The sequence below is a fragment of the Schistocerca piceifrons genome, chromosome 4 (genome assembly GCF_021461385.2).
Source record: "Schistocerca piceifrons isolate TAMUIC-IGC-003096 chromosome 4, iqSchPice1.1, whole genome shotgun sequence".
NCBI classification, from domain to species: Eukaryota; Metazoa; Arthropoda; class Insecta; order Orthoptera; family Acrididae; genus Schistocerca; species Schistocerca piceifrons.
Window position 1 is genome coordinate 582,823,417 of NC_060141.1, and position 20,576 is coordinate 582,843,992.

Genomic DNA, 20,576 nt, shown 5'->3' on the forward strand with positions numbered 1-20,576 from the left:
TGTCTGACACAATTCGCATTTCAAGTAGAGATCTGTTAAGATGCTTCAGTAGTTCTGTGATGTGCTCCTCCCAGTTGAATTTATTATCAAGCTGTAATCCAAAGAAATAACACTGTCCACTTCTTCTATCTGCCTGTCGTTGTATGTTAGGTGTACACTCGTGGGACACCCCTTACAAGTTCTGAACTGCATGTAGTGTGTTTTTTTTTCAAAGTTTAGTGACAAAGAATTGGCTAGGAACCAGTCATTAATGTCAACAAATATTTTAATAGCCGATCTTTCTAAGACTACACTTGCTATTTATTGCAATGTTTGTATCATTGGCAAACAAATCGAACTTGGCATCTGGTATTGTTGCTGATGATAGGTCATTGATACACACAAGAAAAAGTAAGGGCCCTAAAATGGAACCTTATGGGACCCCACGTTACTTAACTCAGAATCGCATTCTTTAATTAACTTTGTTGATATTTCATCATACCCACTAGATGTTTTTGATTTTAAAGATTTTATGATGGACATTATTTCTGCTGGAGTAGTGAGGGTCAAATTCATATTGTGGAAGTTACTTGAAATGTCTGTTCTGAGGTATTGCCTAGCAGCATCTATAGAACCTGACAAACCCATCTTTTCAGTAACAGTTATAAAATGTTTGTTAAAAATTTCTGCAACACTATACACATCTGTCACCAATGTATCATTTACTCTTAATGCTATTTGTCCCTCTTCATGGCTGATTCGACTGGTCTCCTCCTTCACTATATCCCATATTGTCTTTATTTTGTTATCTGATATTACTACTTTTTCCTTGTAAGTCTTTAATATTTTGCACTATTTTTTGTAATGTGCTACAGCAACAACATCAGAACTGTTTCGTATTGACAGATACAGTTTTCTTTTTGTTTTACAAGATACCACTATTCTTTGGGTAACCCATGGCTTCTTTGTAGACTAACCTTGGTTAGTTTTGGGGGAAAACAGTGTTCATATATGGTAAGCACTTTATTAGCAAAAATGTTATAGTTTTCATTCATGCCATGAGCACTGTAAACATCACTCCAGTGAATGTCTCACAGAAGTGTCCTAAAATAATCAATTTTTGGCTTATTGATTACCTCTTGAGCTCAGATTTAACAGATTTTATATCCTGTTCAGTATTAACATAACAGCAGGAACTGCATGTCATGGTCTGAGAGGCCATTGACTATTTATTGGTTCTGTAATATAATTTTGGTCATTGGAGGTTCCTATAAAGATAATATCAATGGCTGTTTGTGAGCAATTGGCTACGCTAGTGGGGAACTTTACAGTGGGAATTAAATTCAATGATAGTGTTACTAACTCAGGTAAGTTCTTATTGGGAGAGTCTTTAAGGAAATCTACACTGAAATCACCACCAACCACTATTTCTTTGTTTTTGGTTGTTAAATGGGCCAGTACAGCTTCAAGGTGGTTTATGAACAGATTAAAGTTACCTGCAGGTGCTCGATAAACACTTTCCAAGTGTGTATGAACATTGTCATGTCGAAAAATCGTACCAGGATATTATAGCATGAGAGGAAACACATGAGCACGAACAATGTTCGTCACCGTTACGCTATCAGAGCTCCCTCAATCACTGACCTGAAATCATGCCAGGTGATTCCCCACACCATGTCGCCAGGAATTTCTCCTTCATATCTCCTCAAAGCGTTGGAACAATGGTACTTCTCCCCAGGTCGCCACCGTGGCCGCCGACGATTGTCATCCAGGATGATTCAGAGCCGCAGTTCATCACGGAATTCATCAGCAGTCCAAGCTTCTGGGTCACGGCACCGTTTGTGTTTCGGCGTAAAAGGCAGCGTACGTGTGAGCCGGTAATTCCATAGTCTGTTTGCTGGTAGTGAGCGACCAATGGTGTGGGATTACGCAGTGTTACAGAGTCCACTACTTGTTCCTTGTAGGCAGGTGCCGATGTAAAGGGGTTAAGATCCTCCTTTGTGGCGATCAGACGTGGTCGACAGGTATCCTGACGATGGGTATGCCTGGCCCCATGTTCCATGCAGTCCAGCGTGATGCAAGTGCCACATGTTACACGATTAGACCAGGCGGTCAACTTGCAACGTCCCCTTAGAAAAATTAGTGAATTACTGTGCTGATACTGACACACAATATTTTTAGCGCAACGCAATCTGACTTTCAAAAATCCCTACAAAAGAATGGCCCTGACTAACAATAACCTATACATTTCATGACTCACTTACCACACAAAAATCTTCGTTTCTCAAACTACCGCAATACAGCGTGCGCCAATACTGCCAGCTGAACAAAAGATTCTAACTACTGAAGGGACTAACTACTGAGAGGCATAGTTATCAAATGAAAGATTTTGATAATGAACAAACAATGTATTTACCTTAATAGTGTTCAAAAGTCATTTTATATATATATATATATATATATATATATATATATATATATATATATATATATATATATATATATATATATCAGTTCATGACATCCAGTCTTACAAATTTACTGTCTCTGATGGACACACGTCCAGATCATCCGCTCTCAAAACTCCGCCATCTCTCTCCCCACATCCACCACTGCTGGCGGCTCACCTCCAACTGCGCAACGCTACGCGCTGTTAACAGCCAACTGCCCAACATACAATAGCAAATTCCAACGACGCAAACCAGCCACAGACTGCACACAGCACTTTCAGTGATTTTCATATAGAGCGCTACATGGCGTTCCAACATAAAACCTAAACAGCCTACTTACAAACTGCAGACCCACAATGAGGTCCTTTCAGACTCTGTCAGTTGCTGAAACGCCGTCTCACACGATTACACGGCGTTTTCATGTCCTTCACAGTGATCACTCCACATTTAACACTTTTCGCACTTCTTATATAACCTCTAGAACCTGGTAACAACACTAGACACGAATAACACTAATGCAATATAGTGACTGTACTACCTTTCACAGAGAACTGCAACTCCAATCATTTACATGCCCACTGACTTGTAGTGTACCAAGTTACATTAATATCCGACCATGTCTTCTGGGTGCTTCATTTTTTTTGTCAGGCATTCTAGCCATCTGTACACTAAGAATATCCACCATGTTTTTTTTCTTTTTTCTTTTAAAGCTCTTCCGCGAGTCTTTCTCAAAGATCCTGGAGTTGACCTTCGGTTTTGCACTTGTGCACCTTGCGCCTAGTCGTTGCGCACCTGTGTTCTGTGTTCGTCTCACACTCAAGAAGAGCCAAGCGTGTAGATGCATCCCTCTTTCTCGTCGTGTGCGCATGCTTTATTCCTTTCACAACCAGATACAACTACACACGCTGTTCCAATGATCAACATGTCCTCTTTGCCAGCAGATATTGTCGCCGTAGTCGAACATTTCTAGTCTGGAAAAATCGTAGAACAAGCGCAAGTATTGGGATAATTAATATCTTTTCCGTATTGAGTGTGAATGTGTGATGGAAAACATAAAGATGGAAGGAATAAGATGTTTAATAACTTTAATTGTATTTCGAACTAGTGTTTCATACTGTTGAAGCACTTATAAGAAAAGATAATACTAAACACAGATAAGCTATACCAGTGGCCGACAATGTTATCTCCCAAACCTTAGACTTCTTGCTACCGGTGGTATTTATCCCAGTTTTAAGTTTCAGTTCAAGATACAACATACATTGAAATCCAACATCATCCTAGACGTTTTCCATGCTCTGGCGAAATTCCTGTAAGGCTGCGCTATTAGATCAAACGTGTTTGGACACCTATTACTGGACATTAATATGGAGTGTGTCCACCCAATCGCCTTTATAATCGCCTGAACTCTGCTGGGGACACTTTCTGTGAGGTGTCCGAAAGTCTGTGGCGTACGGCAGCATGTTCTTACTGAAGACCCGGAAGCAGAGTAAGTAGTGATGATGGATGCTGGGGTCTGGAGTGGAAGCGACATTCTAACTCAGCCCAAATGTGTGGCTCCGTCCCGCGTGACAGTCCCACGGATCTGCTAGCAGGTTTCGATGCTGTGTCACTTTTTATCAGAGCTCCTCTTGAAGATTCTTTGCAGTTAATTGCTGAAAAATTGGACGAAGAAACAACTAAGCTTTGTTGCCATGTATTGAGTCGACGTATTTTCTAGTTAATAACAAATGCTTTGAACAAACTTATGGAATGACTAAGGGGAGTCCATTATCCCACATAGTCGCCAATTTGTTTATGAAAGATTTTGAGGACACAGTACTCAAGACGGCGTTCTTAAAACATACCTGTTTTTGGTGATACGTCGACGATACGTTTATGGTATGGTCACATGGGAAGGATGTTCTGGATCGTTAACTGTCTGCATCCCAACAATAACTTCACGTTGAAAAGGATGGAAAACTTCTGTTTTTAGATATCTTGGTCCACAGGAGGGATGATGTGACACTAAAACACAGTGTTAACCTAAGCCCACGCATATGGACCAGTATCTTCCTGCATCAACTTGTCATACATTGTACCAACCCAAAGGGGTTCTACGTACATTAGTAAAAAGAACTTACGCCATCTCAGATGCAAATAGTTTGACACAACTTAGTCATCTAACAGCAACGTTCAAGCATAATGGTTATACCGACAACCAGATCCGTCGTGCTCTACAGATCAGACCTTCGCGGGAACCAACAGAAGATACAAGCAAATAGGTGACGTCCTACCTGGAAGCATATCTTCAACGTTAGGAAGAATTTTAAAGAGCTTTAATATGAAAAGTGTATTCCGTCCACTAGCTAAGGCTAGATCGTTGTTTGGCTCAGTGAAGGGTGATTTTCGTTTGAGGAAACCCGATGTCTAGAAAATTCCCTGCCATTGCGAGGAAGATTATACTGGACAAACGATTCGCATGGTCCAAGACTAATGCGTCGTGCGCCGTCGTCACACGCGTTCATTTCGGCCTAAATATTCTGCGGTTGCGGAACATTGTCTTATTTATTTATTTATTTTATTTACGCGTCAAGTTCCGTAGGACTAAATTGAGGAGCAAATCTGCACGGTCATTGAACGTGTCAGTACATGTAATTACAACATAAAAGTAATAACATTTATTTTAATGTTTATGAACACGAAAAAGTCAATCCATAAGTTTAAGTAAACGCAATCAACAATACAATAAGAATCAGCTTAATTTTTCAAGGAACTCCTCGACAGAATAGGAGTGACCCATGAGGAAACTCTTCAGTTTCGATTTGAAAGCGCGTGCATTAATGCTAAGATTTTTGAATTCGACTGGTAGCTTATTGAAAATGGATGCAGCACTATACTGCACACCTTTTTGCACAAGATTTAAGGATGTCCGATCAAAATGCAGGTTTGATTTCTGCCGAGTATTGACCGAGTGAAAACTGCTTATTCTTGGGAATAAGCTAACATTGTTAACAAGAAATAACAGTAAGGTATATATATATTGAGAAGAAAATCTCAAAATACCCAGACTCCTGAACAGCAGTCGACAAGAGGTTCGTGAACTAACCATTTATTGCCCTAACTGCCCGTTTCTCAGCCAAAAATATCCTTTAAGAATGGGATGATGTCGAATAATACTTTTCATGCAACCGCAGGGCGACGTGTTACGGCTCAAACTGTACGCAGTAGGCTGCATGATGCGCAACTTCACTCCCTACGTCCATCTTTGCAACCATGACAACATGCAATGCGTACAGATGGGTCCAGCAACATGCCGAATGGACCGCTCAGGATTGGCATCACGTTCTCTTCACCGATGAGTGTCGCATATGCCTTCAACCAGAGAATCGTCGGAGACGTGTTTAGAGGCAACCCAGTCAGGCTGAATGCCTTAGACACACTGTCCAGCGAGTTCAGCAAGGTGGAGGTTCCCTAGCCTTTTGGGGTGGCATTAAGTATGGCCGACGTACGCCGCTGGTTGTCATGGAAGGCGCCGTAACGGCTGTACGATACGTGAATGCCATCCTCCGACCGATAGTACAACCATATCGGCAGCATATTGGCGAGGCATTCGTCTTAATGGACGACAATTGGCGCCCCCATCGTGCAGATCTTGTGAATGACTTCCTTCAGGATAAGAACATCGCTTTACTAGATTGGCCAGCATGTTTTCCAGACATGATACCTGGAATAGATTGAAAAGTGCTGTTTACGAAAGACGTTACTTACCAACTACTCTGAGGGATCTACGCCGAATCGCCGTTGAGGGGTGCGACAATCTGGACGAAGAGTGCCTTGATGAACTTGTGGATAGTATGCCGCGACGAATACAGGCATGCATCAATGCAAGAGGACGTGCTACTGGGTATTAGGGGTACTGGTGTGTACAGCAATCTGGACCACCAACTCTGAAGGTCTCGCTGTGTGGTGGTACAACATGCAATTTGTGGTTTTCATGAGCAATAAAAAGAGTGGAAATGATGTTTATGTTGATCTCTATTCCAATGTTCTGTACAGGTTCCGGAGTCTCGGAACCGAGGTGATGCAAAACTTTTTTTGATGTGTGTATTTGCTCTCGTAGCAAAGAGGTTCTTAAAGCAACCCGGACGGCTAAGGCGCATCAAGGCCACACTAATCAGTCCAGTCGTCGTAAGTACGAATGAAAATTTCTCATTTTTTTAGGTTTGCCTTTGTTGTCTCCAAGTTTTACATAGTTGTGAGGGGCCGACCGCTGTGGACGAGCAGTTCTAGGCGCTTCAGTGTGAAACCGCGCGTCCGCTCCGGCGTTGGTTCGAATCCTGCTTCGGGCATGGATGTGTGTGATGTTTAAGTAGTTCTAACTTCTAGGTGACTGATGACCTCAGAAGTTAAGTCCCATAGTGCTCAGAGCCATTCGAACCATTTTTATTTTTGAGGAACCACAGATGATCATCACATTTCAGTCTTCATAACCTCCCAAAATTAACTAACCAAATACACTGGACGTTGATGTTCTTAGACAGTATTTTATCTTCTTAGACCACTCGGCCAAAGTGCTAATGCAAAGGAAAATTTGAATGCATGCGAGAAACTGAACCTTTCACCAGTAATATGTGGTGAAACGAAGCACCAGACGGAGAGAAGCACCGACTGGCGCACGACTGTTGCCCGATTCTCATTGCTGGGGTGACGTGACTGTGATGCCCTTGGCCTGTGTGCACATATTAGAGGCAGGCGTGAATCGTCACAGATGCATCCGCCTCTTGGCTCTTGGTGCAATGACCGCATGCACGTGCTGTGTGCCAAGTAGCACAGGTGTAAGCGCACCTTAAGTCGTTTACGGGCGGTGTCGTGAGTGAAAGGGAAGCACATTACCAAATATTGGAATTGGGGCTATTGCAATTCCTATGTCTAACTCAGAAATCTCTTGTTTGTATTGTCCCTGGCGGGACCAACTTCTCACGGCAGTATTCTCTCATGATTGTTTGATCTGAGGAGTGATCAATGGTGTTGTTGGACGTTGGGGTTTCTTCCAATTTTGTGGGTTGGGTATGGATTTCTGATATTTCAATTTTCCGCCCAACGTATGTATACATTCTCTGTCGAAAGTTCACGGTCTAGGATATAACAGGAGGAAATATCGGTAATGGTCACTGTGTCAGTAAATATAACACTCAGCCTGACAAGGGAATATGACAAAAGTGTGAGAGGTACTAAGAACTCACTTTTTTACCCAGCAAGCACTACAGGTATGGAAATTGTAAAAGTAGCAGTTTGGCAGAATTACTGAGGCGCAAACGGCTTCAGCTACAAAGATTACATCCTCTTTCCAGAGGTGCAAAAATTTAGGAATGGTATAGCAACCTATTAAAAGGAATGTTACATCATATTTATGGGCCACTGAGTATGGCCCACATTCTTCTGCAAGGTAGGAACGAGACATAGAAGCCTATGTGAGTGTGGTGAACGAGACAGACTTAAACAAGTAGTTCTTAAGTATACAGCAAGTAAAGATATGCTAAGCAGCAAATTAGTAAGGAAGCGGGCGAGGAAAATTTTGAACAGCTGGTGTTACTCATTCGCCTGGAAGTATCAACAGCCACCAACTAGGGAGCGTAAACATTTCAACAAACCGCGTCATTTTGTATGCAGCTGCGACCGAGCTCTGCAAAAAAATGGTTAGAAGAGTACAGACCGAACTGCCTTCGTCACTCTCATATCATGTAAGAGATACCATGTACGACTCAGCAGCGCCTAGCAGGCATTTCACTAAGCAGTGGAGACTCAGTAACAAATTTACTAAACAAATGCAGCGAAACTGGAGACCGCTGAAAACTCTAGAAGAGCAGAGCAGATTCACTCATTACGAATGGTGTCACAGAACGGAGCCTCTCCTCGAAAACATAAATACTCCACCTCCACTAGTTTAGAGCACTCGATCAATGGGATCGCTAGCTTTCATGTAGTTCGCACTCGATTCTCTAGTCATCGTAAAGAAAGATCTTGTGTGTGAAATTGTTCTAGTATTAGTCTTACACTTCCTGCCTCATGAGAAGATCAGTAATCCATAGCCGTGGATAATGAAGTCTACCACCCAGTAACGAAGTCAGCGTAGCAGTCAGCACTAAGGCTAGGCGCAAATTGAGTCGCGTATAGCACGTGTGACGTGACACGACACTACAGCGCGACACGCACGTTCCGCACAGGTCGCGCGGGTGCAGCGCATATTGCGACGCGTACACCATACTTCGCACGCTCCGGCTGGCGACGCTCTGCGCTGACAGAACCGAAGCGCGCCCAACCTGTTATCTTTCTCAAACGATTTTACAGAAACTATTCACTGAAAATATATAATTTTTCCCTTACTTGTAGCGTTATATGTCAGCTTCGTGACGAAGTGTCCATCAAATCGCTAATGACCGTTCTTATTGTGATGTACACATTTTAGTAAGACACTACGAAAAGTCAAAAAGTTTGCAACGAAAATTAGGGGCTTCTATGATTTTGCGTTTGGTGCGTATTAAACCGTATGTTGCTGCATATGAAATTTAGCTAACATGTTGAATTTTTGATTACATTTGGGAGGAGGTCTCTATCTGCCTCCGATCTCGAGAAAATGGATCCCATGTAGCGCGCTCACTTCCGATTTCACGCCCGCGAGAATTAAATACTCGCAACATCTCTCATATCTCCTAAACCGCTCGAGACATCGAATCGAAAGATTGGCTAATGATAGCACACAAGGAGGAGAGTGTTTTGTCAATTCTTAAACACGCGGAACTTTCTTACCTATGGCGATATTTGAGTACTTATACTTCCATTTTTATTTATTTCACTTCAGTGACTGTAATTTTTTAAGAGTTATCGACAGCTAGCGAAACAAGAGCTTCCTAGTATAAAAATAAACATGAAATTTCTTCTTTTATGTTACTGCAAACCGACACTATGAGGTTTTTCGTAAGCTATTGAGCTCTGTGATTGCCAATTACTTGTTTAATGAGGAACTCCGTTTCGGAATTCTGTCTCAATAGCTGCTGTGAGATGAGTTTGGCAAATTACACTGTGACAAAGAAAGTACAATTAAACCATTCACCAAGAGAAATGTGGCCGTTACTCACAAACGGCAATGCTTCTTCGAATGAGAAAAGATTAACAACTCACACAAAAATAGATTGCCAATTCCGTTGGAATTTTGGTGGAATCCACGTAACCCGTCGTGTTTTTAACACTGAGCGACTGGAATGGAAACTTATCCAAGGATTTTATTCCTTCTCTTGATCTGAGCAGTATTAAAATAATGACGAGCGTTCCTTCAGGCGGAATGATAGGCACATGCCAGATACTGGTTACTCACCTACGGCTTGCCAAACTGACAATGTGTGATCGCGAATAAAATAGCTGTTATTGAGAAAAATAAACAACTGATCTGTCGCACAAGACAATGGTCCGTGTATTGTCAGCAGCGGAGGATATTGCGCGCGACAGGAATGCACAAGCTAGCCGTGTGTGCCTTGTGAGTTGGAGTTCGAAAAACATTTTCATGAAAGTAGATCTGCCTTTGTCAGCAGTACATTTCAACAAATTAAATATATCTAATCATAACACTCTTTTAGGATATTCCTACTTTCGTAATAATACCGACCATTTTCTTCATTTGTGTAGCCTGTTGTATAATTAGTTTATTAATGCTGATAATGTGCATGCAGCAATTGAAATGCTTTTTCTCATCACGGCGAACCAATTAAAACATCGTTATTTGTGACTGCTTTTCGACTGTTTGTACCTTGCAGTGGAAATGTGACGTTCACATGCAAGTAGTACAGTGTGTCGTATTACATCCATATCAGAGTAATCACAGTGTGACTTCTGTGCTTCAGATCTTGGACGCTTTTTACCAGGAGCACAAAGAGATCACACCTGTGGAGATTATCCCTTTCTAAATTTTTGTAACAGACCGTACAGATACACCAGCATACTAGGCAGCGAGAATATAACCTTGTTTTACTTTCCTACATTGATTCTTAATCACATGATTTTATAATATTCCTTGCTTCCTTATTCACTACCCTCTGTCCATTCTTACGATCTGAAAACATCGCGGAGGCATATGATACAATTGCAGCGGCCAATGGCTCATCAGTTACTGAAGTATGCATCTTTCTTGACAGAAGAAAAACAAAACAAAACTATGCATATATAAATAACAGAAAAGTATAATGTACTAACGAAGAGAGATGGAGCGTTTAAATGGCGAAAAACGAAACAGTACCCAAGGGCAATGAAATTTAGTTCACAGTAAGGCAAAATTTATCGTATGGGCTGCTCATATGCACCGTTCCGATGTGAGCATATGGCCGGGCTACTTTTCCGCTCCCCGTCTCAAATTTCCCACGGTGCCAGCGAGGCACGCGCGACGCGCGGCACGAGAAACTGTGCCACAACCACAACGCCTCGTGACTTGGCGCAGGCGCGTGTCGCGTCCCAGTCGCGTCGCGTCGCAATTTGTGCGGTCCCATTTGAACCTGTGGAGTTATAAAAACGCTGCGTCGAGCCACACGCGCTATACGCATCTCAATTTGCGCCTAGCCTAATGGGTTGTCCAGGGGGCCAACCAACACGGCTCCAGTCCAGGGCAGAAGCTGCCCTGAAACTCCAGCGTTACACGAGTCTTACGGCCTACAAAACCGCCGGGCCAAGTACAGCATTCAACACATCACGGTACTAGACAGTGCGGTCCTCCCGAGGCGACAATACGGGCAGTGATCTGGGAGGGACTGAGTACTCCGCAAAATGGCGCCTGAACCAAACACACATGTCGCGATCACCGCCATCTCCAAGCAGGGCTACCAACAGGGCATGCCTACCTCGCCAGCGGCCGGCAAACAGCCTCCCCTGGGTATCAGAGACATAACGCCACTTCACATTTGGCTGGAAATGTCCAGGATCCGGGTTGATGTAGCGTCCTCAGCAGCCGTGAGTCTGCTGTTGAATTCAGCGCATTCCTCTCCAGATTACGCAGACACCAGCCATCGCAGAAGGCACAGCAACGACTTGTGTTATGAGCAATAAATGGAATAATCTTCACTACTGCTTTACTGCATCTAACGACGCCACACAACTCCTCGGTATGCATCCTCACAAAATAGTAGGGGTTCCCAGCATGGCAGTGGGCGACTCCTACAGATCTTAGGAATGACAACGATAAAACAGAAACATTAAATGGAATTGTAAGAGACTGAAACAAATGGGTATATGTGAACAATAGTACAAACTGGTTTTGATAACGACAACACAGAAAATATTTAAGGTATCAAAATTAACATGGAGGCATCGCACCAACAAAATACAACGGATGACTTAATTATGTAAACAGCAAACACCCGCAGTAAAGGGAAAGACTGAGTGAAACCAAGACGATGCTACAAGGAGATCACCTGACAGTAACAGGGAACAGGAGACAAAAGGTTTGTGTTTTGGTCAGTGGGCAGCCTCAGGTGTGGGTGCTACAGAGACATTGTTCAGTCTTCGTGAGACATCGAATCCATGAAAAACGTTGTGGTAAAGCACCTGTCATCTTACAGCAAACCTCATTCGATATGTAACAGATGTACGCTGTTCTGACGAATACTTAATATCTATATCAAAATCCGTTTGGAACGTTAACTGGTAAAATTGACAAAAAGACTATGTAGAATGAATTTACTGTTCGGAAACTTATGGAGTTACCAGTACCATATAAATATTGAAGTCAGCATGAACGTTAAAGTTACACATATTCTTTCTGTTATTGATTTCATTACTTAAAACTGGATAGCAAGATTTTTCGTTGTAAACTTACACAATATATGACGACTCAAAACGGTCTCTCACTGGTGCGGTAGTTTTACTCAGTTGCGGTTTGCTTCTTCCAACATATTATCACCAGTGCTTGTTTGGCTGGAAATATCTAGGATTAGGTTAATGACCATGGGCATGAAGTGGAAACTTTTCTTTGACTAAGGCAGTGACTATTTGTGTGTTATAATGTCTATATAAGGCTACCGATTGACTTCCCGTCACACATCTGCAGCATCAGTCAAAAAGTTTTGTGTTTTCTCTCAGAAATGATGTATAATACCATTTACCACCATTCACAATTAATATTCCTCGATCCCCAGACTGATCTGCAAGTCAAAGGCGGCAATAGAACATAAGGAGCATATTGTGGCATTACTGCCACATATAGATAAGCTATATTGTTTCATTTTCCACTTTTTCATGATTATTTTATTGGTAGTACTGGACATGTAGGCTTGGGAGGAACGCTTTGCATTTTTCGCGCTGGCTAGGCGCACTCCAAGTGTGGTCTCAGAGTCCTGTTGTCGGCAGAAGGTAGTCAGAAGGGGCGAGCTTCCCCAGACGGGCAGACGGACAAAGCCAGTGAAAGGCCTATCTGAGGGCACGGCATACCGTGCTAAGCATAACTGAGTATGATGTTTTTACCTTGTCTGGCCAAACATCGAAGGTAGAGGCGCCATGGCGCCGCCCAGCCAGTGTGAAAAGAGGGTTGTTTGCTCCAAAACTTTGCTCAATCAGTTTGGTTTAGTAGACCCCCCACTGTGTTTGGTGCAAAGAGGCCGACCAATTGAGAAGACACTGATCTAGGCCACTAACAACCTCATGTTTGTTAATGTAGGTGTTGTACACCGAGGGCACAAAGTTTCTGCTGCATTTCCTTGTTTTTTCATGAAATAAGCGATATTGTCACCCATCACATTGCCAACTGTATTGCCAACTCCATGGAGAGTTTTTTGAAAGTAGAGGGTTGAGGACAGACAACGAAGTTCCAAGACATTCGTGTTCTGGTTGCTTCGGCTTTTTGTCCGCCCCAATAGCTGAGTGGTCAGCGTGACGGATTGTCGTCCTACTGGCCCGGGTTCGATTCCCGGCTGGGTCGGGGATTTTCTCCACTGAGGAACTGAGTATTGTGTTGTCTTCATCATCATTTCATCCTCATCAGGCGCGCAGGTCACCCAATGTGGCGTCGAATGCATTAAAACGTACGCCAAGGTAGTCGAACCTGCCCCGTAAGGGGCCTCCCCGCCAATGACGCCAAACGCTCATTTCCATTTCCATTGCTTCGGCTTTGGCATCCCCACCCCCCTCCCCTCACTGCCATCTACTGCTGATAGGTGCATGCTTTGATGCTTTTGGTGAAACGTAAGTTCCTGCAGTTGTACAATCTGTATTCTGAGCAGCAAGCTTCTTACTTTTTATGGCACTCAACTAGAACTGCCCATTTGATTACAATTTGTGATTTTGTCTCATGCACGTTGAACTTGTGAGCTGCCCAGAAAAGGTTAAATTGTTGCGTTTTCCCCATGCAGTCTACCATATAATTTCCTACTTCCCAACAGTGTTAACGTCTTTTTTGTGTGCATTCAACCAAATTTTTAGAAAATGGTGCTTGTGCATTGTACCGATATCCAATAACTGGAGCAAATGAAAATCTGTTATTCTCGGGCTTGATTATTTAAACTGTCGTACAACGTTTCCGTTGTTAGGTAACCACAGATAATAACTATAATCAGTTGCACACCTAAGCTTATTGTTCTCACTGTGTGAGGGTATTACAGTTGTCCATAGTGGCCAAACTCACCAAACTCAAAGATCATTCTCTTATTATTCAGTGAAGGCAAGGAGCTTTGCACTCCCTCATCCTATTTGATTGCATATCTGTTTATTAGCTGGAAAGAACTGTGTCGATTTCTCCTAGGATTATAAGTTTAACGTGTGATGTTTCGTGGCTATTTGGCTAACATTGCAGTATTAATACGTAATAAGCAACAATGTTTTGTAGCAATGTCATAGAATAACATAGATTTGTGGTTAAGAACCCACACAAACGGCATAATTACTGTCAAACAACACCTCTTTAATCAGATATTAAACTTTAATTTAACACTGCGTGGTTTCGGTTCTGCTCCTTGGTGTTACAGATTCTACAATATCTGTCGGATCTGGCTTCCAACTACTCCGACACGGTGACAGTAGAGTCCATTGGGAATAGCTATGCGGGCCGCGACCTGGGTATCATCAAGATATCCTCCGGAGGTGACGATACCAGGCCGATCATCCTGATCGACGCCGGCATCCACGCCAGGGAGTGGATCGCGCCTGCTGCTGCCCTCTACGTCATCAACCAGCTGGTCGAGAACGCTGAAGAGAGCGCCCTCACGGATAGCGTCGACTGGCACATCATACCCGTGATCAACCCTGATGGTTACGAGTACACCTTCACAACGGTAAAGGCTCCAGAAACTATAGGGGAACTTATATTTATACACTTTAAGAGGCGTCACGAAGAAATTATCCCGATGGGACAGAAATCGGTAGATGTGATGCACGTGCATTTCAGAAAATTTGGACCATTTACTGAAGAGAAAGTGCTACACAAATTGCGTAAGTCAATAACGCGTTGGTCCATCTCTGACCCTTACGCAAGCAGTTACACGGCTTGGCATTGATTGATAGAGTTGTTGATTGTTCTCTTGAAGGGTATCGTGCCAAATTATGTCGAAATGGCGCTTTTGATCGTCAAAGGCCGAGATGGTTGCAGGGACCTGCCTATAACCAGCAAAGCCGTGTTTGGAGACGCCACAGGCAGCGGTGGCATACCAACCTGAATGTCACCCCCATAGAGCCCGACAATCAGGGATAATATTTAGTGTGCTTTTTTTTCATAGCAAGATCCTTTTGGTTGTCACTCGCAGCCTTACAGCACAGCGGTACGTCGACGATATTCTGTGCTCCGTTTTGTTGCCCTTCGTGACAAACAATGCTGCACGTACATTTCAGCAAGATAATGTCCTAAAATTAAAATTTAAAACAGTCTTGATCGCAATTTTTTTTATTGGAGTGAGTGACCGGTTTCGACTCTTTCATAGAGTCATCTTCAGACTCTGTAAAGATATATTGCCAAAGCAGTGTAGACGTTATACTAAGCACGTAAAAGATATATAAAAATAAGGTAAATAGTAATAAATTATAGCCAGATCGGTGGATGGACACTGCTAAATGAGTTCCGTCGACCCTTGACGCTCGTGTAACTGCTGACTGTTCGTGGAGGGGACGGGTATTAATAGGGCTGGACACACTCACCGTTCTGAGTGTGACATCATAAGTAGCCAGTCAGAAAACACGTGTGTCTGCCCAGGCCTATTAATACCCGTCCCCTCCATGAACAGTCAGCAGTTACACGAGCGCCGAGGGTCGACGGAACTCGTCTGGCAGTGTCCATCCACCGATCTGGGTATAATTTATTACTATTTACCTTATTTTTATATATCTTTTATATGCTTAGTTTAACGTCTACACTGCTTTGGCAATACATCTTTACAGAGTCTGAAGATGACTCTATGAAAGATCCGAAGCCGCTCACTCACTCCAATAAAGAAAATTGCGATCAAGACTGTTTTAACTTTTAATTTTAACAAATTTTAAGCTCGCTGAGTATGTTTTCAAAAATTTCAAACATATTAAGATAATGTCCGCCCACACACGTTGAGCGTTTTTACTGTTTGTCTTCGTGCTTCTAAAACACTACACTGGCCAGCAAGGTCGCCAAATCTTACCCCACTTGAGAACGTTTGAATCATAATGGGCAGAGCTCTCCAACCATCTCGGGATTTTGATGATCTAACGCTCAAATTGGTCCTACTTTGTCACGGTATCCCTCGACAGGCCATCCGTTGACTTCATGTCGGTCATCATCAAGCCGAATAAATGCTTGCATAAGGGGCAGACGTTGTCCAATCCGTTGTTAACTTGCTCTATTTGTGAAGCTCTTTCTTTTGAATAAACTGAATAAATCATCCAATTTTTTGAATCTGTTATCATTTGTTTTCTGTGCAAATACATCACATCTACCGATTTCCGTCCCATCCGGATAATTCCTTCCTGGTGCGTGGACTTTCTTTCTTTCTTTCTTTCCTTTTTTTAAGTTTCGTAGACGGTGGTGCATAGTTGATAATCAATGTTTGTTTAGTGCAATTACTGTGAAATTTACGGTTTTCCCATTATACAAACAGTCCAGAAAAGAATGTCCTCCCAGATGATCATTTCCCTAGAAGATTCCATTAGGAATGACATTTGCACCTACGTCTCCATGCTCACTCCGTAAAACACAGTTAAGTGCATGGAAGAGGATTATTAACATCGTACTGAATGTTATGCTTTCTTCGTATTCCAACTGAGTTCTATGTGCGGGAGAAATGACTGCTAAAGCCCCTCTGTGCACTCTGTAATTAGTCTGATTTTCATAACTATTGCCAATGCGGCATGACGTAAATCGGTCAGATGGTACATACTGCCGAAAATCGTCTTTTTTAATTTCTCATGGTCGCGATTCAAGGTCCTGTAGAATATTTTAAAGGACATCATATTCGCCGTTTATTGTAGAAATTATTTATTTCACAATCGGAATTTCGGCGTTTGCGCCATTTTCAAGTGGTACTGCAAAATATTTTGCTTCAGCACATGGCAAACTTTAAAAGCCTCTGTCATGTATACATGTCATCGTCAAAAATAAGCTTTTCACTGTAGAAATAATCGCCTGATGTTACTGTATAGGATACGTCTGTCAATTAGTGAAGCAAACTCTTTTGCACTTCGACCTGAAAATGGCCTAAAGGCCGAAATGGCAATTGTGATAATAATAGCTTCTACAGTCAACGGTGAATTTGATATCTTTTAAAAAATTCTTTCATTTATTTATTGTATTAGAGTGTGGTATGAACTGATTATAATATCAATGTATCACAACTCATGTAAATACCTGGTGAAAAGGGTTCGTATGGATATGAAATCGACCAAACACATAGGCTTAATTGCATGTAAAGGACGTGTCAGACTTTGTTTCATTTGCAATATACTTACAAATCAATTGTGCGTCCGATCTTAGGGTATTCGTCAGGTATACTATATAGGACTAACAGGAAATACTACAAGCATGCAAATAACGCCGACATGAATCGTTTGTTTGAATAACGATAGCACGTCACGGAAAGTTTGGAAAATCTGAATTGGCACACGCTTGAAGAAAGACGCAAATTTTCCCGCGAACGTCTATATAAAAAGTTTCAAAAACCCGTACTGAGCGAAAAGTATAGGTATTCTCTTTATCCCCTACGTATTGGTCCCGTGAAGACAAGGTAAGACCTCTTACAGTACACCCAGAGACATTTAAACAGTCATCCTTACTACGCTCATAAGCACGACAGCAACGGGAAGGAACCAAAGCACACACACTGATCAGCCAAAACATTTCGACCACTGACCGTCGCGACGTTGGATGCCGCCTGGTGGCGTTGCGGGCACGTGACACAAAAATATGTAAGCGGAGATGACACGGACGGTGGATCACGCAAGCGAAGGTATGGGCTGAAACGAGGAAATCTATTGAGATAAACGACTCCGACAAAGGGCAGATTATTATTACGCAAAGCCTGGAACTAGTATCTCGAAAACGGCGAAGCTAGTGGAATGTTCACGTGCTACTGTCGTGATCATCCATGGAAAGAGATAGGAGGACAGTGAAGCTATCACTAGGCGCTAAATGGTTGGACTTCCACGACTCTTCGCAGAACGTGGTGTTCCGATGCTTGTCTGCTCTGTAAAGTAGGACAGATGGTGACCCGCGGCATCTCTGCCGACAGAGCACAATACTGGTGCACACAGAAGTATTTCGGAGTACACCGTTCATCGTACGTTGTTGAACATGGAGCTCTCTGCACACATGTTGAGCCAACGACATCGTCAGTTATGATTGCAGTTGGCAAAGGACCATTGGGATTCGACTGTCAGTCAATGAAAACGTTTCAGCTCTTCTGGTAAGTCACGTTTTTGCTACACTAGGTCGCTGGCCGTCTCCACAAACGCCGTCATCGAGGAGAATGGCGACTCGAGACGTGCAGCGCGTCACGGACGCAGGCTGTTGGAAGCAGCATTATGCTGTGGCAGACATTCTCCTACGCCTGCATGCGACCTGTGGTAGTAATCGAAGACACGCTGACAGCTGCGAACCACCTGAATGCCTTCGTGCTTGATGTCTCCCCTGACGGCGACGTCATCTTTCAGTAGTGCAACTATCCGTGTCTCGGAGCCAGAGACTGGGTTACAGTGCTTTGAGGAGCGTTATACTGAACTCACATTGATGTCTCGGCGAACAGATTCGTCTGATGTAAATCCGATGACACGCTTCTGGATCGCTAGTGGCTACCATCACCAACTACGCAAATCAGCGGCCCATCTTTTGGGCGAATTACGTGACCTGTGGGTAGAAATCTAATGTCACATATCTCCACAAACTTACTATCAAAATGTCAGACCAATCAGTGATGTATTTTGTTCCAAAGATGGATAAACAAGCTATTAAGCACGTGGCAATTATGTTTCGGCTCATCAGTGTAGTGCCATGCTAAGTACTATCCGTCATGCACTTCACAGTGGATTTCAGAATATGTATGTAAATATGTGGATGTAGGTGCTTATGACAGGGTGTAGTTGCTACTCCATTAGTATTGTGTATTTAAACCAGGGAGCTAGACACGACAGAAAGGCTTCGTCCCGCCGTAGCCCTCAGTGGTTCACAAACCCACAACACGCCACAGCAGTCCACCCACCCCACCCGCGCCCCACGCCGAACCCAGGGTTCCTGTGCGGTTCGGCCCCAGTATACTCCACCCCCCCGCCCTCTCCCTCCCGAGAATGTCTCATACCAGACGAGAGTAACCCCGAATGTTCGCGCGGTAGAGCAATTATGGTGTACGTGTACGTGGAGACAGTGTTTGCGCAGCGATCGCCGACTGAAGCGGAATAAGGTGAACCAGCCCGCATTCGCCGAGGTAGATGGAAAACCGCCTTAAAAACCATCAAGAGGCAGGCCGGCAAGCCGGACCTCGACACCAATCCGCTGGGTGTATTCGTGTCAGAGACCGGCACGCCTTCACGCTCGGGAAGCAGCGCGTTAGACTGAGACGCTAGCCGCACGAGCCACTCCATTAGTACTCTGCACGCTGTATTTTTCGTAATCAGGAAAGGAAGGCTGATTGGAGTTTAACGCACTGTCTTCAACCCGGTCATTATAGGAGGAACACTAGCTCAGATTACAAAAGGAAACCTGCTGTGCGCTTTTCAAATGAGTCATCACTGCATTTGCTTGTAGATATTCATGGAAATCACGAGAAACTTAAATTCAGGTGGAAGGTCGGGGATCTGAACCGTCATCCTCCCGAAGTGTGCTGACGCTGCGCCACCTCGCTCGGTTTTATTTTTCGATGCGTGCTGTTAATGAATCTTTTTCCACGTGATGCGACACCATCTTAAACAATACTGGACGTAAAATAATGTGGTCTAGGGGTAGCGTCTTTGATTCATAATCAAAACGTCTACGGTCCAGCATTCGAATCCCGCCACTACTTAAAATTTGATTAATAATCAGTTTTAGGGGCTAAAGACTTCTGGCATGAGAATTCACCCTCATTCTGTCATCGGCCTTGTCAAAGAGGGCGGAGGAGCGGACAGAGGTTAAGGACACTCTCTTGTCCTAGGTGTGGGAAGCTGCCACTAAAGGCGGAAGAATCAGCAATGATCAACGGCATGAGGATGCAGAAGGCAATGGCAACCATCGGATTAAAGACACGTGACGTGAATTCACAGGACATGTGACCTGTAAGTGTCATGATGATCTCTCCACTGGCAAAAGAATCCGGAATAGTCCCCCATTCGGATCTGCGGGAGGGGACTGCTAAGGGGGAGGTTATCATGAGAAAAAGACTGAATAATCAACGAAAGGATAACATTCTACGAGTCGGGGAGTGGAATGTCAAAAGCTTGAATGTGGTAGGGAAACTAGAAAATCTGAAAAGGGAAATGCAAAGGCACAATCTAGATATAGTAGGGGTCAGTGAAGTGAACTGAAAGAAGACAAGGATTTCTGGTCAGATGAGTATTGGGTAATATCAACAGCAGCAGAAAATCGTATAACGGGAGTAGGATTCGTTTTGAATAGGAAGGTAGGGCAGAAAGTGTGTTACTGTGAACAGTTCAGTGATAGGGTTGTTTTTATCGGAATCGACAGCGAACCAATACCGATAATGATAGTTCAGGTAT

General features: G+C 43.3%; 1 protein-coding gene across 1 annotated transcript in view; it reads left to right on the forward strand.

Moving 5' to 3' along the window:
• Positions 1-20,576, forward strand: part of LOC124796030 (carboxypeptidase B-like) — an 82,030-nt gene that overhangs the window by 30,722 nt on the left and 30,732 nt on the right. The window contains exon 4 of the mRNA XM_047260115.1: positions 14,405-14,710. Within this exon, the coding sequence (XP_047116071.1) occupies positions 14,405-14,710 (306 nt within the window). The remainder of the gene's footprint in view (positions 1-14,404; positions 14,711-20,576) is intronic.